This window comes from Ochlerotatus camptorhynchus, unplaced genomic scaffold, assembly GCF_037179485.1.
Source record: "Ochlerotatus camptorhynchus isolate MF236.1 unplaced genomic scaffold, CSIRO-AGI_Acam_v1.1 ptg000503l, whole genome shotgun sequence".
NCBI lineage: Eukaryota > Metazoa > Arthropoda > Insecta > Diptera > Culicidae > Ochlerotatus > Ochlerotatus camptorhynchus.
In genome coordinates this window covers 5,829,897-5,853,531 of record NW_027040988.1, presented here as the reverse complement: position 1 = coordinate 5,853,531, position 23,635 = coordinate 5,829,897, and the positions used below count along the sequence as shown (strand labels likewise).

The 23,635-nt window shown below is 43.8% G+C and overlaps 2 protein-coding genes across 5 annotated transcripts in view; both read right to left on the bottom strand.

The window, feature by feature from the left end:
- Positions 1-21,536, bottom strand: part of LOC135712729 (sodium- and chloride-dependent glycine transporter 1-like) — a 34,835-nt gene extending 13,299 nt beyond the window's left edge. The window contains exons 1-8 of one of the 4 annotated variants that reach the window (XM_065235764.1): positions 21,463-21,536; positions 21,154-21,400; positions 5,558-5,975; positions 4,761-5,499; positions 4,465-4,674; positions 4,227-4,400; positions 3,984-4,161; positions 3,897-3,915 (exon numbers count right to left, since the gene is read on the bottom strand). In XM_065235764.1, coding sequence (XP_065091836.1) covers positions 4,066-4,161; positions 4,227-4,400; positions 4,465-4,674; positions 4,761-5,499; positions 5,558-5,975; positions 21,154-21,400; positions 21,463-21,480 — 1,902 coding nt within the window. In that variant the 5' untranslated portion in view covers positions 21,481-21,536 and the 3' untranslated portion in view covers positions 3,897-3,915; positions 3,984-4,065. The remainder of the gene's footprint in view (positions 1-3,896; positions 3,916-3,983; positions 4,162-4,226; positions 4,401-4,464; positions 4,675-4,760; positions 5,500-5,557; positions 5,976-21,153; positions 21,401-21,462) is intronic. The other 3 variants (XM_065235763.1, XM_065235765.1, XM_065235766.1) reach the window with 3 other exon arrangements.
- Positions 21,537-21,908: 372 nt separating this feature from the next.
- Gasz (gasz) lies at positions 21,909-23,635 on the bottom strand. Its single transcript, XM_065235879.1, has 3 exons — positions 23,379-23,635; positions 22,360-23,321; positions 21,909-22,294 (listed from the first exon to the last, which is right to left on the bottom strand). The coding sequence occupies exons 1-3, from the start codon at positions 23,457-23,459 to the stop codon at positions 21,949-21,951; spliced, it is 1,389 nt and encodes a 462-aa protein (XP_065091951.1). The 5' UTR covers positions 23,460-23,635; the 3' UTR covers positions 21,909-21,948.

Sequence of the window (23,635 nt, the reverse complement as noted above, 5' to 3'; positions counted from 1 at the left end):
AGTTGAGTTTTGGAAGCGTTGGGAGAAATCTTCCATTTTTGTAAATAAGAAGAGAAAATATCTAAACTTTTCTGCAGTCTGCTGCAAATAACACGAAGACTCCTTCCTTTAGCGGAAATGCCTGTGTCATCAGCGAACAAAGATTTGTGGCAACCCTGAGGCAAATTCGGGAGGTCCAAAGTGAAAATGTTATACAATATAGGCCCAAGAATGCTACCCTGAGGAACTCCTGCTCTAACAGGTAGTCGATTAGATTTGGAATTTTGATAATTTACCTGCAGATTTCAGTCAGTTAAATAATTTTGAACTAATTTCATAATATAGAGTGGAAAATTAAACTTTTTCAATTTAACCAAACACTGTAGAATGCTTTTTCTATGTCTAGAAGAGCAACTCCAGTTGAGTGGCCTTCAGATTTGTTTGAACGAATTAAATTGGTAACTCTTAAGTGTTGATGAGTAGTTGAATACCCATGGCGAAATCAAAACTCCTCATCTGAAAAAAAATTGAGTTCGTATTGATGTGAAGCATCATTCTATTTAAAATTTTCTTATTGAAGAAAGCAAACTTATTGGACGGTAGCTAGAAGCTTCAGCTGGATTTTTATCTGGCTTCAAAATTGGAACAACTTTTGCATTTTTCCATTTATCAGGAAAGTATGCCAAATGGAAACATCTGTTAAATAATTTTACCAAGAAAGACAAGGTGCTCTCTGGGAGTTTTTTGATGAGGATCTAGAAAATTCCATCATCCTCGGAGCTTTCATATTATGAAACTTTTTAGTTATAGGCCTTACTTCGTCCAAATCAGTCCCTCAGGAATCATCAAAAATATTTTCCCGAGAGAAAATATTCAGAAAACTCCGAGCAACCTGATTCTCAATAAGACTAGTAAGACCCAAACTGAAATTATGGGAACTCTCGAATTGCTTAGCAAGTTTCTGAGCTTTTTCCAAATTTGTGATCAAAATTTTACCACCTTCTTTAAGCGCTGGAATAGGCTTTTGAGGTTTTTTCAAAATTTTTGTGAGTTTCCAAAAGGGTTTGGAGTTTGGGTCTAATTTAGAAACAATATTTTCAAAAGTTTTGTTCCTCAGGGCAGAGAATCGCTTTTTAATTTGTGTTTTGCAAATCCCGCCAGAGAACTTTGAAGATCGTCGTCTATTATAATTGAATCGAATTTAACCTCGCATTTTGGTACTGAGGCAGCTCTTGCTTCAACTATAGAAGTAGTCAGAGATTCAAGAGTATAATTAACATCATCTTTGGTTTGCAACTGAATGTTTGGATCGAAGATATATGCCATAAATGTTCGATATTGCTCTCAATCAGCTCTATGGTAATTGAAAATAGAGCCGTTGGGATTAGAAATTATTTCTTGGGATATTTCAATAGTTACTGGAAGGTGATCAGAACCGAAGTCAGCATGCGTAACCAATTCGCTACAAAGTTGACATGAATCAGTTAAGACCAAATCAATAGTTGAGGGATTTCTTGCAGAAGGTCCCAGAGAAACGAGCTCAACTTTTTGGCTCAGCTCTGGTACTATCTTCGGTCCCAAGCTAATCGATTCACTCCTCGAAACATAAGTAAATCAACTAACCTCTCATTTTTTCTGTCAAACTTTCATAGCGAATTAAAACAAACATTGTGTAGTACTGGAATTTATATTAAAATGGGGTACGTTAGTTGATTTGCTTGGGACCAATAGGCTAGTAGTGAGCCAATTTAAAATCGTTAGTTTCGTATTGATTGTTGATATTACCATTGGAATTGCTTTGAGCATTATTCCATGAGCGATGTTTTGCATTAAAATCACCAATAATGAAGAATTTAGACCTATGATGGGTAAGTTTCTGAAGGTCACCCTTGAGAAAATTCTTTTGCTGGCCTACGCATTGGAATGGCCAACAGGCAGCTTTAAACGTAAGTTGTCCAAATTTTGTTTCAACAGAAACAGAAAAGTTAAATAGCTCGTTTTCATTATCTTTAAGAGATCGTTCCATTCCAATTCAAAATATTTATTGACTTAAAATCCATTACCCCTATTCTTCGAACCAAGTAACACCAATCGGAAATCATAAGGGCCATACTGCGATGATCGATTCTCTTCATTGATTTGAACTTTTACAGTTAAGTGAACCACTTTTTTGGATTTTATCCAGTATAATTCTATAAGAGGTTGTATTAGCTAGCAGCAATTGCACCGATAAATATTGTATTTTGCATTTAAAACTGGACTCCTCAAGTGTGCGGAATCGTTAATAAAAGTGCGCTTTTACGGTGTATCGTTCTGGTGTCTTCTGCGCATTTTTTCGTTAGGAATAAGTGCGCCGAATGCACCAAAAATGATTTAACATAGAGGCGCACTTTTAAGCGTTTCTAAACTTGTAATGTGCGCAATGCGGAGTATTAATCAAGCCGAGTTTAATGACAAAATCAAAAACCCGAATTTATCCACCTATGGTGTGATCAGACCCTTCTTACTTATTCAAGTTTATTTATTTTATTGTCATTATGAGTGACCAAGCCCCCCACCCCCGTGTCATCCAGTGACGCTACGCCACTGCCTGGGGGTACCCGGAATATATCCGGGTGTAGTCTATTTGGTGAGGCTACCAATCACCTTATCATCGAATTTTAATGTGATTTAATGGGTTTTAATTCAATTCATATTCAAACAACTTCCCCGGGGTACCCGGAACATGTCCAAGTGTGTCCAATGTGGTCTGGAACACTTAAGGTTCAATTTACTTTGATGCTTTTTGGAAAATTTCAAAAGCAGTTTTTTCCGACGCATTATTTCAGATTGCAAAAAGCTCGCACTATTCGATTCCTTTTGATATTTTACACAAAATGACGCGAGCTTTTTGCAATCTAAAATAATGCGTCGAAAAAAACTGCTTTTTATTTTAAAAAAAATGCATCAAAGTAAATAGAACCTTAACACGACTTGCATTGATCTTATTTTTGAATTCTGTAGTAATTTGATGTGTCGCATGATGGTTTTGATACGTTTTCCGTTAAATCCAGCGTGAAGGCCCATATTCACCGGATCTTATTCCGGCCATATCTCCAGAACCGGTTCACCGATTCCAAAACCGTTCAATAGCGTACAATGGGACCCCAAGACCTATCATTTGGCGCCGAGTTTGTCCAAATCGGTTGAGCGGTTGCTGAGAAACGTGAGCGCATTCATTTCGTTACATACACACACACATACACACGTACACACACACAGACATGTTCCGATCTCGTCGAGCTGAGTCGAATGGTATATGACACTCGGCCCTCCGGGCCTCGGATCGATAGTCGGTTTTTCAAGTGATATCTATACCCTTCTTTGTAAGAAGGGTAAAAAGAAAATAGATTAAATCGATCATTGCAGTTAGGACCTTAAGATTCTGAACGCTAGATTTACCTGCTAGATAATAACTTTAGAAAGAATTTGGCTTCAAGCCGGAGTACTAGCGGTGGACTTAAAATGGAAAACAACTTGAGAAAGCGTAAAAACAAGTCTGTTGTCGTCATGACTATAAGCTTGCAGGCACTATAAAAATCGTTATCACTGCATTTAACCCACATGGTAAGTCCCCAATTATCACATATAAATAATTACCCAATTACCCTCATTTTACAACCAGCAAATTTGGTCATTGATCATTGTATTAATAATAATATGCCACTGGCGCGTGGAGCAAAATATTTATCTCTCGTATTTAACCACTCAATGATAACGTTGATCAGAGATACTCCTTCTACCTGTACCTAGCTACTGTATATTATCAGGGCTAGCAACATAGCTGAAGCGTGCCAAACTCGACAGAGTGAGACAATTACAAAGCAAAGAAAACACACGGATGTAAAATTATTATTAAGAGCACTGGAAACACCTACAGTCCATTTGAATCGAGGGCTAGAGGAAAAGCAAACGCAAAGAGTCAGCGAACGATAATGCAATATGAATAATATGATAATAATTACCATGCTAGACTAACCGTATGTGTTGTTGTTCTTGTCGTCTTAAAGCCTAATAAGCAGTAAGATCAAGGGGGTATCTCTATTCTCATATTTCAATGCCATTGTCGTCGTACTCAAAGCGATACAACGAAGATTTTGCAGCCTTCCATTCCGCCGTTGGTTTGAGGAGCTTTCCAATTATCTGCAAAGGGGTTATTAGGACGGTTTTTAGGAAACTTGTGTGAGTTCGGTATTTTTAAGACTAACCTGTACAGGTGATTGATCCGAAGTATCGGCGACGATTTTATAAAACGCTGTAAACACTATCACTATCATTGGTAGCAGTCCGATTAGCCAGCCGACAATGTCTGCCCAGTCCGGATAGACGTATTTTCCGTACGAAACTGGCTTGTACTGAATCCAGTTGAAGCAAAGTATGAACTGTAAGAGTAATAGAAATTAATTAATTTAAAAAAAAAATAGTACATCTAAATGATCACATTACCATCAGCGTAATAGGTGTAACGAACTTCCAAGCAAAAGTCCAGAAGTAGGTGAAACACAAAGATCGTTTTCCAATCATTTCCTCAATGTTGGAGATGAATCTTTCGGAACCGTAGATCCATGCAATCAACACGCACTCGATTATGGCAATTAGCAGAACCGACCAGTTTGCCGCATATTTGTCTACTAATTGGAACCAGTACATTCCACTCTGAAAATTGGGAAAGAATTATTTACATACCTACATTTATACCACGCGCCTCCACCATTCCGCCCACCCCAGTGTAGATTGCTTACATTTGTGATGAACACCAATCCTCCCACATATCCAACGACGGCCACTCCAAAAACGACTCGCATCTTCCACTGTCTCAGCTTAGGAAAGGTGTCCAGTATTCCCGTCACTACCGTTTCCATCAGCGTAAACTGCGAATCCAGCCCGAGCGTCAGCAGCATAAAGAAGAACAACACCGACCAGAACATCGGCATCTGCAGCTTGGTCACCATCTCCGGGAACACGACAAACGCCAGTCCGGCTCCCTGGTCGATCACGCTTTCCACTTCAGTGTCCAGCTCGTGGGCCAAGAATCCCAGAATCGAAAATATCACAAATCCAGCGAAAAACGACGTCAGAATGTTGGAGATGGCAACGATGATCGCATCCCTGTAGCAATTATTCGAAAACTTATTGTAGGACGCCAACGTCAGGAGACCTCCCCAGGCGGGACTCAGTGCGAAGAAGATCTGTACAGCGGCATCTCCCCAGATCTGGGCACTTTTCAGTTTCTCCCAATCGGGTTCCAAGTAGTACATGATTCCGTTGTATGACCCAGGAAGGGTTATGCCTCGCACGAACAGCATCACCAACACTACGTACGGAAACAGGGCTGTGAAGTATACCACCTTTCCGGATGATTTAACACCTCGACACAAGCAGAGAAACACGATCAACCATGCCCCCAGTAGGGAAAGTGCCAACGTGACACTGATGTTTCCTGTAGTTTCAATGCCAGGCGATATTCGCAGCACGTAATTCCTAGAAGAAAACTATGCCTCTACATTCCAAATCCTTAATCAATATTAAATCAACCTACTTGAAAAACTCCTCCGCTGGTGGCTTCTTCGGAACCTTCGTCCAGTTTGCGATCAAGCTCGCATTCGCGTAACACTGCCTCATATAGTAGGTTCCATTACCACTGACACACTTGTTTTCCGCCTCGTACGAATAGCAATACTTGCTAGTCCACGCATGGTCGCATCCCCTCCACGGAAGTGGTTCCTCGAATGACGCCAGCATGTAGTACAAGGTCCACGCCAGGATAACGTTATAGTACAGCATAACGGTTCCGGCGATCAGAACCATGCCGACTCCCACTCCCTGAAAGAGCGGGGAAAATCTTTGGAACAGTACAGCCGGTCCCAGTCCTGCGTACTGCGCAATCGATAGTTCCATGAACATCAACGGTAGACCGGCGATCACCAGCATGATGGTGAACGGGATAAGGAAGGCACCTGGCGGTTGAAGTGATGGTTAGTTAGTAATAAGGCCGGAACCGAGGGGCACGCAATACCCAGGACCAGATTTAAAATCCAAGTAAAAGTACTTAAGCATTTTTGTTGAAAGTAATGAAAATTATTTTACGGTGCCTAACGTAATCAAAAGTATTGAAAATGTAGTTAATGGGCTTTAATTACGAAACTACGACTCTAATTAATGGACTTAAAAAGTAGCAGGGTGTAATTAGAGTACTTAAAGCTGTAATTAATGGAATAAATTTAATTACGCCTCTTGCCTGCGTTGGAATTAAAGGCTATTGCATGCCCCTCGGCCGGAACAGATCACATTTTTTTCTGTTGTCGTTGAAAACTGAACTACAGGCAATTTTCTGTAGTTGTAAGTTTGAATCTTTTAGTTAAGTCTGCTCACAAAACCTAACTTATTGTAGTAGGCCTAGATGTAGTAGGCCTTGCCTGACTGTCATAAGTTAGAGATTGATTCTTTATCCGACCACCAACCAAGATAGACGTAATAAATAGTAGCTCTTAACAACAGCTTGTTCTACTTGTTGGCCTTGGTACGGATATAACAATTGGCGACGAGGAAAATTTTGGAAGCACCTCGAACCTCGAAGCAAGAAACCTCAAGCAAGAAAATGTCTGACGAGGATCTTCGGAACGCCATCCTGCAGCTAACGAAAAAGTGCCGAAAACGCCATGTTGGAAGTGTGGCGACCAGCACTATGTTCGTGAGTGTCCGTTCGCTTCGCACACCTGTTCCAGATGCAAGCAACAAGGACACAAGGAAGGTTATTGCAACAGCAACAAGAATGCGCCGTCGAAACCGTCCAAACAGGCCAAATCCAAAGAGAACGTGAAGACAAAAAGCATCTACACGGTTCGCAACATCGGAAGCAAGCGGAAGTTCATCCCGGTAGAGCTCAATGGTGTAGCAGTCAAACTTTATTTTTTATCTAGTTCGTTTATTTGGAAGGCTCAATCGCGTTAGCTTTACGAAGCCGATAATTCATTGTTCACTGTGTGTAACAAAATTCACTTAATTCTATGTCTAGTAGGAGTTGGGCCGATTACTCGCGGCTTACTCGAGGTTAGAAGGGTACATTTTCGAAGGATAGGATCAGGGGAGGAGCTTGGGGTAGGGTTTCGTTGTCTCATCAGAGCGTTGTCGCCAGTATGAACGGTAGTGCTGTTCTAGCTTCGTCCGGAGTTCGACCGGCTATGGTGGGTGACCAGTGGGCGAGCAGTCAAACTTCAACACGACTCGGCGTCCGACATCATCATAAGAAGAAACATGGATCAGCATCGGACAGCCACCCACTCAACCGACGGAAGAATCTGCAGTTACAGCTTCTGGTGGCAATCTCAACCTTCTCGCTGAGTTCCAGACCGAAATCACCATCAAGAATGTTACCAAGACTGGTCGCATTTTCATCTCAAGCAGCGCTGTACTCAACGTTCTAGGAATCGAGACTATGGATCTGTTCGATTGGTGGTCTGTGCCGATAAGCAGCTTGGTCAACGTCGTACACCAACGTTCTGATCAGTTCACCATTAACTCAAGCAACAGTTTCCGGAAGTTTTTCGAAGCATGCTGGGTAGATGCACAAAAGCGCAAGTGAAGTTGTACCTCAATCCTGACGCACGTCCTGCCCGAAACGACCAGTAACGTACGCTGCACTCGCCAAGGTGGACGCAGAACTTGAGAGGCTCCAGCAAAACGGTATAATTTCTCCAGTTCAATTCTCGGACTGGGCAGCACCAATAGTCGTCGTACGCAAGTCGGACAATGTATCAGTCCGTGTATGTGGCGATTATTCGACGGGCTGAACAACGCGCTAGAAGGATCACCCACACTGGAGCACCTGCAGACATTCCTTTCGGTGTTTCGTTCAATCCCAAACCGAAACACACCGCAGTCGACGTCTCCAGCAGAAGCATTCCTCGGAAGACCAGTGCGCACCACTTTGGACCTACTGAAGAAACCTGTTCCTGTAACTGAAGCTGTCAAGAACCACAAACAAAACGAACAGTTCAATTGGCGGCATGGAGCAGTCAAGCGCAAGTTTGAAGAAGATGACCTGGTCTACGTTGAACAGCATCGCAGAAACGCCAAGTCCTGGATTCCTGGTCGAGTCATCGAACGGAAAGGTTCCGTCAACTATATCGTTGCACTGGACATGAACGGGAGACCGAAGCTGGTGAGGTCGCATGTAAACCAAATGCGCCCTCGTCACACTTCTGATGATCCAGAGCAAGCGACGCAGCAACTACCATGAGAAATCCTGCTTGATGAAATTCAAGATGAAGCTGTACTGTTGGATCCAGAAGTGCCATTCAATCTCGATGTCCCTATCCCTGTTGGTTCCGTATCACTCGAAGCTGATGGTCAAGTGGCAAGTACGTCTGGCGAAAATCCTTTTTCGACAATCGATCATGAACCTGCTGCTCAAAATGGAGAACTTCAGTCCGCACAAAAGCCCGTGTCATCTGAAGCAGTTGGAGACTTTATTCGACGTTCTGTACGAGAATCAAGAATTCCAAGATGGCTCTCTTCCTATGACATTTTCTAGAAGGGGGAGATGTAATCTTCTTCTTGATGGGCTACGAATCGCCAGGTTGATTCAACGCCGAACGAAGTACTCTTCTCCATTGGACTCGGTCCTGAGCCAATCGCTTCCAGTCGCCATGAACGTTTAGCGACCTGATGTCCTCCTCAACTGCAAATAGCCAACGTGTCCGAGGTCTACCCCGGAGTCGACGACCTCTACCGGGTTCTCTGCTGAATATAATATTTGCTTGTCGTTCTTCCGGCATCCGCACAACATGCCCAGCCCACCGTAGTCTGCCGTGTTTTATAAGCTTCCTTATATCCGTACCGTTATACACTTGGTACAACTCGTGATTCATGCGACGCCGCCAGATGCCATTCTCCTGTTTACCGCCGAGTATTGTTCGCAGCACCTTACGCTCGAAGACACCAAATGCTCTCCGGTCAGACTCTTTTAACGTCCACGATTCGTGGCCGTAGAGGGCTACCGGAAGTATCAGCGTCTTATACAGAGCGAATTTCGTTTTCGTTTGCAGGCTACGGGACTTCAGCTGGCTACGTAATCCGTAAAAGGCCCTGTTTGCAGCTGCAATACGTCTCTTCACCTCGCGGGTAACATCATTATCGCATGTCACTAGTGTTCCAAGTTACACAAATTCTTCCACTACCTCAAATTGTTCACCATCTAACAACACTACACTACCAACACCACTGTTGCTCCCACGCTGTCTACCGGCTACCATGTACTTCGTTTTGGTAGAACTTATCGTGAGCCCAATCCTCGCCGTCTCCCTCTTAAAAGGCACAAACGCCTCTTCCACTGCTCTACGGTCAATTCCGATGATATCGATGTCGTCCGCAAAGGCAAGGAGCATGTACGATCCTGTGATGATGGTACCGTTCCTCTGCACACCAGCTCTCCTAATCGCTCCTTCAAGAGCAATGTTGAACAGTAAGTTTGAAAGTGCATCACCCTGCTTCAATCCATCTAAGGTCACGAACGAGGTCGAAATCTCATCTGCAACCCTTACACTTGATTTCGATCCATCTAGCGTTGCGCGAATCAGTCTAATTAGTTTCGCCGGAAAACCATGTTCTAGCATAATCTGCCAAAGCTCATTTCTCTTCACTGAATCGTATGCTGCTTTGAAATCAATAAACAGATGGTGAGTCTGCAAGTTGTACTCCCGGAATTTATCAAGGATTTGACGCAGGGTAAACATTTGATCCGTCGTTGATCGGCCCTCACGAAAACCAGCCTGGTATTCACCGACAAAGGACTCCTCAAGCGGTCTCAATCTGTTAAACAGAACGCGTGACAGTATTTTGTACGCCGAATTCAGAAGAGTTATTCCTCGATAATTGGCGCACTCGAGTCTGTGCCCTTTTTTGAATAATGGGCAAATGAGGCCATCCAACCAGCTAGCAGGCAGTTCTTCGTCCTCCCATATCTTCGTTAGAATACGGTGGATTGCTTGATGCAGCTGCTCACTTCCGTGTTTGAAAAGTTCGGCCGGGAGCTCGTCCTTCCCAGCAGCCTTATTGTTTTTCAGCTCACGTATTGCCTTTTTAACCTCGTCTAGCGTTGGAGGCTCCACAGCTTGATCGTCGTCTGCGATGTTTACTCTGTTCCTCGATACTCCCTCACTCTCTCCATTCAACAATGTCTCAAAATGTTCTTTCCACCTGGCAGCCACCATTGTTTTATCTGTCAGCAAATTCCCCTCAAGGTCATTGCACATGGCGGGAGATGGCGCTGTTTTACTCCGCACACCATTGACAGTCGCGTAGAACCTTCGCATATCGTTCTGTTCCATACTTTCTTGCGCCTCAGCAATCACGCGTTCTTCGTATTGCCTTTTCTTTCTGCGGTGGGTTCGTTTCTCAGCTGCCCTTGCTACCTTGTACCGCTCTCTGTTCAGCCGGGTACCAGACACTAACATCCGGCTTCTGGCAACGTTCTTCTCATCCGTCAACCTCTGGCACTCCTCATCAAACCAGCCATTACGTGGTCGTCTTTGAGCTGTACCTATCACTTCTTGTGCTGTTGTGTTCACCGCTCCGTGGATTGTGTTCCACAGATTGTTGAGGTCCTCGTTCACGTTGATTTCGCTAATCCGCTCATCAAGCTTCTGGCGGTACTCTGCAGCAACACCTTCTACTGACAAGCGATGAATATTGAAACGCATCGATCTCCGGTTCGTTGAATTCATAACGGTCGATAGACGCGCCCGAATTTTGCAGACAACAAGATAATGATCTGAGTCAATGTTAGGCCCCCTAAAAGTCCTTACATCAATGACATCTGAGAAGTGCCGGCCATCCACCAACATGTGATCGATCTGGGTGCAAGTTTCGCCATTTGGGTGTCTCCAGGTGTGCTTTCGGATATTCTTGCGTGCAAAGTAGGTGCTACTGATGGCCATACCTCTAGCAGCGGCGAAGTTTATCAGTTTCAGGCCGTTATCATTGGTTACTGTATGTAGGCTCTCTGTACCAATGATTGGACGAAAGAAATCTTCCCTCCCGACCTGCGCATTTGCATCTCCGATTACAATCTTCACGTCGTGTTTTGGGCACTCATCATAAGTTTTATCGAGACTGTCATAAATCGCGTCCTTCACGTCATCGGATTTATCGTTGGTTGGCGCATAGATGTTGATCAGGCTGTAGTTGAAGAATTTGCCCCGAATCCTTAATACACAGATGCGGTCGCTTACCGGTCTCCACCGCATAACACGCTTCATCTGCTTCCCGATCACTATGAACCCTACTCCATGTTCTGCCCTATCGCCACCGCTGTGATAGATATGATACTTGAAGGAAGTGTTGGCGATGGGATCCACCGCCCGGAATTCACGTTCTCCGGATCTAGGCCACCGTACTTCCTGAATAGCAGCTACGCTCACATTCAGGAGTCCGCTTTGAGAAGCGTCCGAGAACGGTTGTGTGTTTTTGCTCCGCTGCGTGCTTTTTTTTAGAGCTCGGGCTATCTTTGTGCTGCCGTGTAGTTTTTCGGTGCTCGCATTTGAATAGTGTTATGTCCCGGACGCGATAATTCTATTTAGAATGATTTGTGCTGATGTTTTTCCCCTGTTGCTTTGGTGCCTGGTGTGCTCTCGCTCCCTTTGTTGACAGTGTGACTCGACCGCGCTGATCTATTATTAGGTTTTTGCGGTGTGCATTGCTTTTGTGCACAGAGTGACATGAAGAAGAAAAGTGATATTTAGTTATTGTGTGTTTGGATTCGCTGGAGGAGGAATTGTTTAAAAATGACTAGAGAAAATTAAGCATCGAGAATGCGCTCCCGGATGTATTGATTTGGTGAGTACGTTCCAGTTGAAGATTGTTCTCTCTAAATATCCCTTTTTTGAATACGTTTCATCAATCAAACATTATTATATGTTGGGTTTGGGGGGGGGGGGGGCAGCCTAAGGGTTTCAATGGATTTGTAGACTGGACAAGTGTTCGTGGATTTGCCAGTCCCTTGTCACGTGTTGATAGACGTACATCTTGTCGTTTGTCTTCCAAAGGTCTTCAATGAAGTTGATTCACCCAGCTGCAACAAACCATCAGGCAGAACTTTACAACCAGTGAAGTATCTGCAGTCATATGTAATCCTTGCACTGATGGTGGGTTCTATTCACATCACATGTTCCCCTATAAAAAAGTGAATTTGTGTCGCATATATTATAATCTCATCTGATTCTGGATTTTACAGTCAGCTTCACAGGTGTCAACCTCCTGCCCAGGAATAAGGAAAACTTCGTTAAAGTCTCTTATTGTGTTTCCCTTCCGACTGGGGGACTTGTAGACTTCGGGGCAAACTTTCTTTGACGGTGGTGGATTATTCCCTTCGTTCGTCTCCGTATCCGAAACTGGCTACATCTGTTCCAATTCTGCTTCAGCCTCCAAGCGAGTCTTGAACTCTCTTTTTTTCACTCAATTGATACGTTCCCACATTGGGTTTGGCATGGAGAACTCGTCTTGAGAGAGTTTCGCTACCGCGTTTTTTTTCCGGCCAGTGTAGGATTCCAGCTTCTTTCCAACCAGAAAGAATTACGGTTAGGCATGTTTCGCATCTTTCAATTGTTTGTACCACTTTAAATGGCATTTTTTCCGCACTTGAACTTGGACGACACTAGCTGACTCCCTTCCGAAACATTTTGAACTGTCACTTTTCTCCAGGCAACTTTGTCATCATAAAACTGAACGGTACCAAGTCAAGTCAAAATGGATAATAAATAAACAATAAGGTATTCAAATTTACTTTATAAATGCTATAATAAACCATTGTGCAGCGATGATCGAGACGTTTCCGTCGGATAAGATTATTTTGCGGCCGAGTGTCTAGGAAGCTATGGAAACCGAAATGGCTCTTGATTTTGTTTTATGCCCTTATAGTATAAACCACCATCGCACTTTGTGAGTTGCCCCAATAGAACCCTTGCTTTTGGTTTGAATCAGTACAAATTCGTTCTATTATATAAAAAAAAAGAAGTATACATATTCATTTTCTTCCGAACTAAATAAACCACCATCACACTTTGTGAGTGGCCCCAACAGTATCCTTGCCGTTGGTCTAAATCGGGTCAAATCGGTTCTAATAATTATTTTATATTCAATCAAGTAAACCACCATCACACTTTGTGAGTGGTCCCAACAGCATCCTTGCTGTTGGTTTAAATCGGTTCAAACCGCTTATAATTAATTATTTTGGTCATTGATAAAATAAAATAAACCATCATCACACTTTGTGAGGGGCCCCAACAGTATCCTTATTGTTGGTTTAAATCGGTATACACACATCTAATAATGATCTACATCTCTAGACAGCCGGCTGTTTAGAGCATAAATCGAAAACACTTATAAATAACTACACAAAACAAAAGATCGCATCACTTATCAAGGTGAATCCTGATCCAACGAACCTAACCCACTTACAAAACCTCCTTCCTGTGACTTTTGTGGGATGCAGAGGTAAACACGGTCCCAAAACAACAAAAGTCACACACTAACATTCCTTCCCTCTCCCACCTGATTGCAAGGACGTGGCCGGTGACGTTATTGATCTTTAAAGGTAGGAGTCACTGGAACATGTACACTGAGAATGGCAGGTTACTACCAAGCCCCATTCAGTTGATTCTTTGTACAATTTCACTGGTTCAGATCAATCACGGAGTGCAACTATCGATACGTGCAGTCAGACTAAGCTAAGCTAAGCTAAGCTAAGCAGCTACGCTCACATTCACTTTTTGCAGTTCACGAGCCAAAAGGCCCGCTCGTCCAGGTTCATTTAAGGTTCTGACATTCCAAGTACCGAGTTTCCATTCATTGTCCTTATTTCGTTGCCGGGTCGGTTGCCGAAAATTCCGTTCGTTGTTTTCTCTTTCTTCGTTTTTCTGAGTAATGTTGGGGGTTTCAATATGCTACCTTACCGGGGTCGCGATACCTACATCATGTTGGTGGGGCTGCCACCTTAGGTGTAGCTGACGTGATACAGCATTTCTTATTCAGCCGCTCGCTCCGAGACAGACGCTGTTTGAGCCGCACCTCCATGGTGAACAGACGCTCGAGGGTCGCACCTCCTCACTTTGCTATCACCACGATCCGGATCCATGTTTTTATCGTGGTGACATTGCCCAGGCTACGCTACCAGCATCTTTTGCTGGCGGTCTTTGTCATCGGCTGACCCGTGGAAGCGTGAGGTAGGAACTTGTGAGGACCAGAGCTGTTGGGACAACACTCCTTCCAGTTTGTCGACTCACCATTTGTAGGGAGATGTAATAGGCCTTGCCTAACTGTCATAAGTTAGAGATTGATTCTTTATTCGACCACCAACCAAGATAGACGTAATAAATAGTAGCTCTTAACAACAGCTTGTTTTACTTGTTGGCCTTGGTTACGGATATCAAACTTATGGAATGCTTCTTTTTAAATAATTTCCTTAGTAGTATGCCAGTATTTCTCCAGAACTCTTTTCAGAATACCCTATGTAAATTTTGGGAATCTTACTGGGATGCCCCAGAAGATTCCCCTGAAAATTTTTCCACATGTAATAGGTTGTTCGACTAGTATGTAACGAAATTTCTTTTTTATGTCTTTCTCAGTCTAGGGTTATCCAAACGGTCAGTTATGTAATGCCTACATCATTCTAGGATGTTTCTACGGAACTCTTTAAAGATTCTCTCCAAAAAAAAATCTTGACATTCATTTGACAAATCAAGCTGAACATTGCATTAGGCGAGGGGGCGACACATCTAAATCTCAATTTTAAATGCTCAAAACATCTCACACTAGCGAATCAATCTTCGAAAAATCTTCTTGAATTTCTCGCATCTACTTGCATCGAGCATCATCTTTTTGCAGGAAATCTTCAGAATCGTCATCAATCGTCTTTCTATCTACTCAGCGTGCGAGCAGCTAGCCACAGCACAACACAATTAGAGTCGGTGTATAATGAGTCACGCCAAGAGTGAAGCCAAGTCTACCTATTGAGCTGTCAAACCGGCTACCTATCGTGCAGAGTATACAAACATTACGATGCTATGAAAGGTCCACGAAAGGTATTGCAATAAAATATAAAATATAATCGAAGAAATGATCATAAACTCGCAGTGAGCAATAAATTGTCATGGGATACGTTTGGTAATGATAACTTATGAGAATTTCTACTATTTTTGGTTGAGATAATTTGACTAAATCACTGATATAATGATTTACTACAGCCGCTATTTTTTTTTCTCGCTAGAAGTCATTTGAAGTTGATGTAGAAGTCCTCTGTTGCCAAGTGAAAAGAAAGGGAATCTTTCGAAAACCGTAATGCGAGTTCAACTGTTTTTCTCTTGGCGTGACTCATTATACACCGACTCTAAACACAATCTTTCCTGCAGCGTAGATAGAGTCGTCCCCCTCGGCATTAGGTCCTAAGTAACATTGATCGATTCTCTTCGTCGATTTTCTCTTTCGCTAATAACTTGAGCACATAACCGTTTCTTGTGTTCGTCGTATTAGATGATAGATAGAAGCTACTTTAATCGATCTATGTGCTGAAAATACCTGGGAATATCTTTACATGGCCGTAGGGATGCAAACAAAGTCGACGAAGAAAATCTGTCAATGTTACTTAGAACAGAATGCAATGTTCAGCTTGAATTCTGTTCTATTTCTTCAAAATTGTTGCAAAAATTAGTTTAATTTTTTACTTTAACGTATCTTCATTATTTAAGCCACTTTTCTTCTTAATTACCTTAGACATCTGAATACCTTCGCAAATTAACATTCACTCGGCCTTTGTTTTTATTGGCAACATATTTGGGGTGCAATTTCAAAAAACCCAAATCGACTTACAGAATTTAAGAGACACTGAATTTTACACATTTAAACTGTGTTTTGAACATCGGATTATTTTGTACGGATAGCTGTCATAATGACTTTTTGTAGCACTGCAAAAACTATTTTGTTTGGTTTGCTTTCCGTACTGAGTACCGACAACAGGGAGGCAGCTCTCACATCTGGACCCTACCACCTATCGACCCATCAGCTCTTGAACCGGGGACCAACCCTTCCGAAGGGTTATGCCTCAGAAAATCCCGACGCCACCGACTGGGATTGAATCCAAGCCTTTAGGGGTGAGAGGCAATTATGCCTACCACTATACCACAGGCGCCGCGCCACGTACTCCGCTTCGGTAGACGAAAGAGTTACGCATGGTTGTTTTCGGGCTGCCCAAGTGATTGATCCTCCAAGACAGAAGACCGGTGTTTGATTTCCGGTCTGTCATGTCACCAGCCCAGTCTGCATCGACGTATTCTTCCAGCGGTCCGGATGACCCTAGACGTAGGCTACAATCCACTGTTGAGATACCGGAGCGTCCGTTTTGCTTCGGTCCTGTCTGATTCCGTTGGTCGACTCACCTTGCGGCCCAGAATTGAGGCGATGTCCGGTCTCGTGTTGACCGCGATGTATAGAAGAGCACCCACCAGGCTCTGGTGGGTATCGGCGAGCGCTTCGCTTTTGATTGTCCGAACCGTTCGGCTACTTTCTGGATGTAGATTTGTTGGTTCAGGAAAAACTGTCGGCTGGATCTTGTCACTCGGATTCCCAAATAGTGTCGCACGTCTCCAAGGCACGTAATGGTAAAGTGCTCCGCTAAATGCTTCCGGACGGCTTCGTATTCCACTTCTGTGTTAGTGACAATCAGCATGTCGTCCACATATAGTAATATGAACGTCTTCTTCTTCTTCAAAGTTTTTACGAACAGGCATGGGTCTGCTTCAGATGGTACGTTGTCCAGCTGCTTCAAGACTTCGGTGATTTTTTCATTCCACACCCTTTCAGCCTGCTTCAGACCGTAGAGACTTTTTCGTAGATGCAGTACGTTGTCCTTGACCCCGTTATGGAATCCTACCATAGAGGTAACTCTAAGACTAGTAGGTCCCGAAGAAATGTGCTCAACTTTTTGGCTCAGCTCTGGTACTATCTTCGGTCCCAAGCTAATCAATTCACCCCTCGAAACGTAGGATAACCCCTCGAAATCCAATAATCCCTCATTTTATCTGTCAAACTTTCATAGCGAATCAAAACAAACATAGTGTATTACTGTAATTTTGACTAGAATGGGATACGTTAATCGATTTTCTTTGGGACCAATGGTGTCAAGTGGTGAGCTAATTTAAAATCGTTAGTTTCGAATTAATTGTTGATCCTACCGGCTGCTTCATGAAAATGGTCTCCTCCAGCTCTCCGTGTAGGTACGCCGTCTTCACGTCGACGTGCTTCACCAGCATTCCTCGTCTGGCGGCGACACACAGCAGGGTCCGAAAAGTGGTTTGCTTGGCGACTGGCGCAAATACCTTATGGTAGTTGGTTTCGTATTTTTGATTGAATCCTTGCGCTACCAGCCTAGCCTTATAGCGGATCAGGTTTCCGCCCTCGTCCATCTTCTTCGTGAATACCTATTTGCTGCCAATAGCCTTCTTGTTTGGCGGCAAACGGACGACATCCCATGTGGAATTCTCTTTATGCGCCTTCATCTCTTCCTCCATGACTGCCTCCCACATGTTGCGCTCGGGGCTAGCCATTGCTTCTTCGAATGTGCGTGGCTCGTCGACATATTGCGCTGCTATGCGCACGGTGTCTTGGTACCGTTCTGGCGGGATGCCCTTTGTGGTACACTCCGATCGTTGGACTACTGGTACATCAACTTCGCCGACGACGTCTTGCTCCTCCTGATAGTCGGATGTCTCAAGCGCCTCCTGCGCTTCTGTTTCCACAAACGTCTCCGCATTAGCATCGTCGTAGCTGGTCTCAAACCCGAGTAGATCGAACTCATCCGATACGTTCACGCTCTCGTCCTCGTCGAACCCGAGTAGATCGAACTCATCCGATTCGTCCTCGCTCTCGTTCACGTTTGCTGGTCCCCGACCTCAGCTTTCGGTTGCTCTAGGAGTCTAGATGTGTAATCAACGATACTTCCCTTCTGAGGTTCGGCACTCCGAACCTCGTCCAATGGCAGGAACCTGCAGTCCCGACTGACGGTCAGCTTGTCGTTGTCCGGGTCCATGAATCGGTACGCCTTGTGTTGGGAGGAATAACCAACGAGCAGCAACTTCCGAGATTTCGCTTCCAATTTGTTTCTCTTCTCTCCAGGGATCCACACGTACGCCGGTGAACCGAACATCTAGAGGTGGCTCATGTCCGGCTTCGTGCCATACCACAGCTCGTACGGCGTTTTCTTCAGCGGCTTCGTCGGCAAACGGTTTTGTAGATAGTTCGCAGTGTTAACCGCTTCCGCCCAGTATTTCAACGGCATTCGGGAGTCCAGTAGCATGCAGCGCGCCATTTCCACCAGTGAGCGGTTCTTCCGCTCCGCAACCCCGTTCTGCTGCGGTGTAGGCGGTGGTAAATTGCTGACGTATCCCCTGCGCTCGGCAGAACGCATCCAACACGTCACTCCGAAATTCACCTCCCTGGTCGGAACGGATGATCTTCGGGGGTTTTTCCAAATTCCGTCTGGGCGAACTTGACGTACCCTTGAATACGCTGGAAAAACCTCGGACTTCTGCTTCAGGAAATATACGACGGTAAACCGGGTGAAGTCGTCAATCATGGTGAGAAAATAACGACACCCACCGGGTGTCACGGTTTGCATGGGTCCACACACATTGGTGTGAATAAGGTCCAATGGTTGCTTGGACTTTGGCTTCGACTTCTTGGGGTACGGAAGACGTGTCAGCTTGCCCTCAAGACAGCATTCACAGACGACTCGGCAGCCGCACTCTTCCATCTCGATTCCAGTTGCCAAACCCTTGGTCACCAGCTCACGGACAGCTTCATGGTCACGATGCCCCAACACACGGTGCCAAGTGTGCTGACAGTTTGACGGCCAGTGCTTCCTGGGGTACCTTCAGGGAGTACAGTCTCCCAGAAATCGTTGCTGCCGCAATCACCTTCTTGTCCTTCAAGATTCGACATCCGTTGACGTCGAAAATGACCGTAGCTCCGTTTGCCGTCAGCTTCTTCACGGAAATCAAGCTCGATTCGAAATTCGGTACCAGCAGCACCTCCTTGAGGGTTACTATTGATGGCTCACCCTCCGGAGACAGCATAGTTACCTGTCATGGACCGATGCCTTCCGCCTTCGTCGCAGTACCATCGGCCAAAATCACGTCCTGCTTATGACTCTCATTCAGCTCAATAAAAATTGCCCGATCCACACACAAGTGCGACGTTGCACCGGAATCAATGATCCATGAATTTGATACCGTTGCAGTTCCTCTCGTCGCGAACGAATACTTCTTCTTCGGGGTTTCATCGCGAGCTGCTCGCACCCGTGGTTGGTTTCGCTGGCGATTTGATGATTTCCGTTCGCTTGTCCGCTTCTCGGCTAGTCCAGTCCGCCGCTCGAGCAACGTTTTGCCACCTCGTCGACCACCTTGGATTTGACCAGATCCAGCGTTAACTCGTCGTTGGACCTGTTTTCCAACGTCGTGGTCAGAGTCGAGAACGATTCCGAAAGACTCCGGAGCACAATAGCTGCCTGTAAACTTTTGCTCAGTTTCTCTCCAGTCAGCGTCAGCCTCTCGAACAGACCCTCCATTTCAAAAATGTGCTGCTCGATGTCTTCTCCGTCGGAATAGCGCTTCTCGCAGATTTGTTGGAGAATCGACACTTTGGACGTCAGTGTTGCCTTTTCGTAATGTCCCGGCAGCTTCTCCCAGGTCACTTTCGCCGTTTTGCAGTCCTTGATTAGGTTCAGCTGGTTATCCTCTAGCAGGAGGCCGATCGTCACCCGCGCCTTTTGGTCACCGCTGTTCCACGCTGTCCTAGTAGCTTCAGTGGCCGGACTGGTAGTGATGTCCACCGGCCCGTCACCGGTAAAATACTTCCACAGGTCTTCTTTAATTAGCAGGAACTCAACCTTGTTGATCCAGACGCTGTAGTTCGCTCCGTTGAGTTTCATTATGTCCAATCTCTCCATCGTGAAATTTTTTTCAGTTGTTCAGTTTCATGGTAACGTCCTCTCTAGCCTGGGCCCATAACCTCTTAGAGGAGGGAGTTAATACGACCGGTTGGGTTGAAACATGAGACTAAACTATACTTTATTGATGCAGTATTGACATTTATAGCATACTAGGATTATTATAATTTCACCGAGTTGCTTCGATCTCCTTCAAAAGTTCTAGCCAGTCAAACTGCCCTGGTTGGGTCAAATTCACTAAGAATAGATCACATTATATTGATTCTATAACATTCCCCAGAAAACCATTTCCCAGAATCTCATTCCCCATAATGAACCATTCCCCAGAAAAGTGTGTCATGTATTAGATTGACTATTTGTTTATTATAGTCACTCGTGGAATCTTCTTTCGCGTATATAAAAAGAAGAGAAAACTTTTTAATGGGTCAAGATGTTTTAGAAGACCTTAATGGATCAAGGGGTTTTCCCTTCTTTGAAAATATAAGAAAAGAAAATAATTAATTCTTTGGATATGCGATAAAGAAGGGAATATTCCCTTCTTTTAATATATAAAAGAGAACATAATTAATTCTTTGGATGAATAATAGAAGGTAATATTCCATTCTTTAAATATATAAGGAAAATATATAATCAATAGCTTCGGGATACTGACCATTTGGGATAATAACGTGTGGATCAATGCTATAAATTTGTAATCGGTAGTTCAACGTTCCATGCACCGATTTTTTAATCCATCACGAGAAATTTCAACTCAGGTCGAACAATCCTTCGATAAGGTTTAACAGTTTCCGACTGGTTGAATTGGATTGCATAATAGACCCTTTGACTTTTTGAATGATGAACGAAGCGCTCGAAAACTTGAAGGTTGGCATTTTCTAAAGAGCTATAAAATGAATTGGAATTGATGAATACATAGTTCCATAAAAGTAAACGTAGTGTATCAGTAAAGTGAAACTAATCAGAGAGTTTTATCATGAAAAATATATTAAATCAATTATGTATATATTAAGCTGTTCTGTAATATAACACTGAAATATAATATCAAATGACCAAAAAAGGTGATAAATTACCAATTTCATCATCTTTTCTGGGGAATGTTCTAGAATCCATTATATTATATAGGAATTCATGTTTGGACTTACCTCCTCCGTTATTGTAGCACAAGTACGGGAACCGCCACACGTTTCCCAACCCGACCGAGTACCCCAACAACGAAAGCAGGAAGTCAAATCTTCCCGTCCAAGAACCACGTTTCGTAAGTACTTCATCCTGTTCTTGGGCGTCGTCATCCTGCTCGTACAATCCCATTCTACGAGTTTGCTGTTGCATTGCAGCATTGTTCGCCACCCATGTACCGGTCAACGCGCTGACATGGCGTGGCTTTGCATTCTGTGGAGCAGAGCATCAAGCAAATGTTTGATCGAATTTAGAACAATCACCCCGAACTGTACCTTGAGACGATCTTCCATTGGTAGAGCACACTGATAGTATTCAAAGGTTCATACCGAAGCTGCAGAGACGAACACTGAAACTGACTGATTGATGAGAACAGCGCGGGCGGTAAACCGATTATTGCAAAAGATGATGCATCTCGATTATGGAAGCGGGATTTGGCAAGCACATGTTAAACATCTTACATGTGCGCATGAATTTCCGAACCTCGATAACTTGTTTGTACTGTTAGTTGAGTATTCAACGTTGGCATACGTCAGCGAAGCAGATTTATCAATCAGGTGGTAATATTAGTTCATGGAAATTTTCATTCTAAACATTGTACCGCGTACAACGACTATACAAGGATGTTCGGATAGTGGCACGTAAAATACTAGAAACTTTGCAAAATGGACTTTGCCTAGAAACATATCCTTATTAACATTCGATAGTAGCTATCAACATGAAGCTTAAATAGTATATTTTCTTATCCTGAGGAACTATCATCACGCTTTTAGTCTTTTATAGACTATGAGTGAAACAACCGCTGAAAGTAGGGAAAGCTTTAGGGCCCGGGCAAACCAACAAACCCGTCCGGTTTGGCAACGTTTTTTATCGACGTGTAGAACTAGTGGTGGTGCCGTCATGGTATGAATTCGTTTCATTTCCTCATCGAAGCTGGCAATCGCCTGTTGCAATTGATTTACCTTACGTAGGCAGTTGTCCAGCTCTGGCTTGAATTTAGTCTTGAATTCTTCAGCTGGCATCATTTGCGCTACGAAAATCAGCGAAGATTGCATCACGGTTAGCTGCTTGAGATGGTTGCTTAGCATTTCGAGAATATCATACGAACTGAAAGACATTGGGAATGTATTAAGTGATCAATAGATTCTAACGTATTTTCAACCGTCACTCACTCGTATAGATGATCTTGGGGAAACTTTTTCATACTTCGCTTGCTCCAAGCCTGCCGATGGAACTTTATTAAACCGAACAGAATCTTTTTCCGCTCAAATGGTAGCTTGAAGTCCAGATTCTTCAAATCATCGTCCGTCAGTGTTAGAAATCGTAGCAAATTAAAATCTTCCTTTGCAAACACTGTCAAGTGTTGCTCGCTATACATTCCGTACAAAAGCAGTCCAATCTCTTGGTGATATCCAGGCATTTCCTGTTCCGTCTCGCCTTGAGTGATATCCTGATAGTGAGCGTAGCTCAAGTACTTGCTAGGAATGTTGAAAAAATTCGTCTCGGTTGGAAACAACTCGGCAATTTCGAAGAAGCCTCTGAATTCAGCCTCCTGCTTCGGAGTGAATCCCCTTCGGTTCACAATGTCCGCAATGGCGCCAGCCTTCAGAAGCATCCTAACAACATCTTCCCGTCTATTGTTGACGGCATGGAACAGGGCAGTCAATCCTTCATTATCCGTTGCTTCTATTGCTACTTGATCAATAATCAATTTCACCACTTCCGTGTGATCGTTCATAATGGCAAACATAAGCGGCGTCACTCCGTAGGCATCCTTGCAGTTAATCACAGCTCCAAATTCCAGTAGCAGATCTGCTACCTTCAGTACCGCTTCAGGATTACGTTTGGACTCGCAAGCTGCCATCAAGGCAGTATTCAAACCGTACGGTTGATTCACATCAAGGCGCCGCTCCTCTAGCAAATATTTGACTATTTCATACTGAGCTTCGCTGCATGCTAGTAGCAACACAGGCCAACCTTGCCGCAGACAACCGGTCAGCAAATACCGATCAAGTTCCAGGACTCGTTTTACTTCGACCAAGTCGCCCTCTATGACGCCCTTGTACAGCAGATCATCGTTATTCTCTACCATCACCGGAGGTGAATCCTCCGTCCTTGGAGTTTCATTTTTTGCCTAAAAATTAAGTGGCATTATAATGAATAAAAACTAAGTTCAATAAAGCTCTCATACCTCTGATTTACTGTAACAAAAGTCGTAATCGAAATCGGAATCCCCTTCCGAATCGGAGAAATAGCCTGCCGGCCGAAACATGATAGACGCACTCAGTTCGAAAAGCACACTTTTATGATCATCTAAATTATATCCTTATTTCGCTCAATTAGTGAAAAATACGTGTATGTACTAATTTGTTTTACAAGTTTACGAATTCACAATGTTTATCGTATCGTATTATTACGCGGCAATGAACCAGAAACAACATTCTAATT

Excerpts from the sequence above, each read along its gene's own strand:
- Gasz (XM_065235879.1), bottom strand. The coding sequence starts at position 23,459 with ATGTTTCGGCCGGCAGGCTATTTCTCCGATTCGGAAGGGGATTCCGAT. Across the intron at positions 23,322-23,378 it reads TTTGTTACAGTAAATCAGAG|GCAAAAAATGAAACTCCAAG; the intron begins GTATGAGAGCTT and ends CTTAATTTTTAG. Across the intron at positions 22,295-22,359 it reads CCCCAAGATCATCTATACGA|TTCGTATGATATTCTCGAAA; the intron begins GTGAGTGACGGT and ends AATGTCTTTCAG.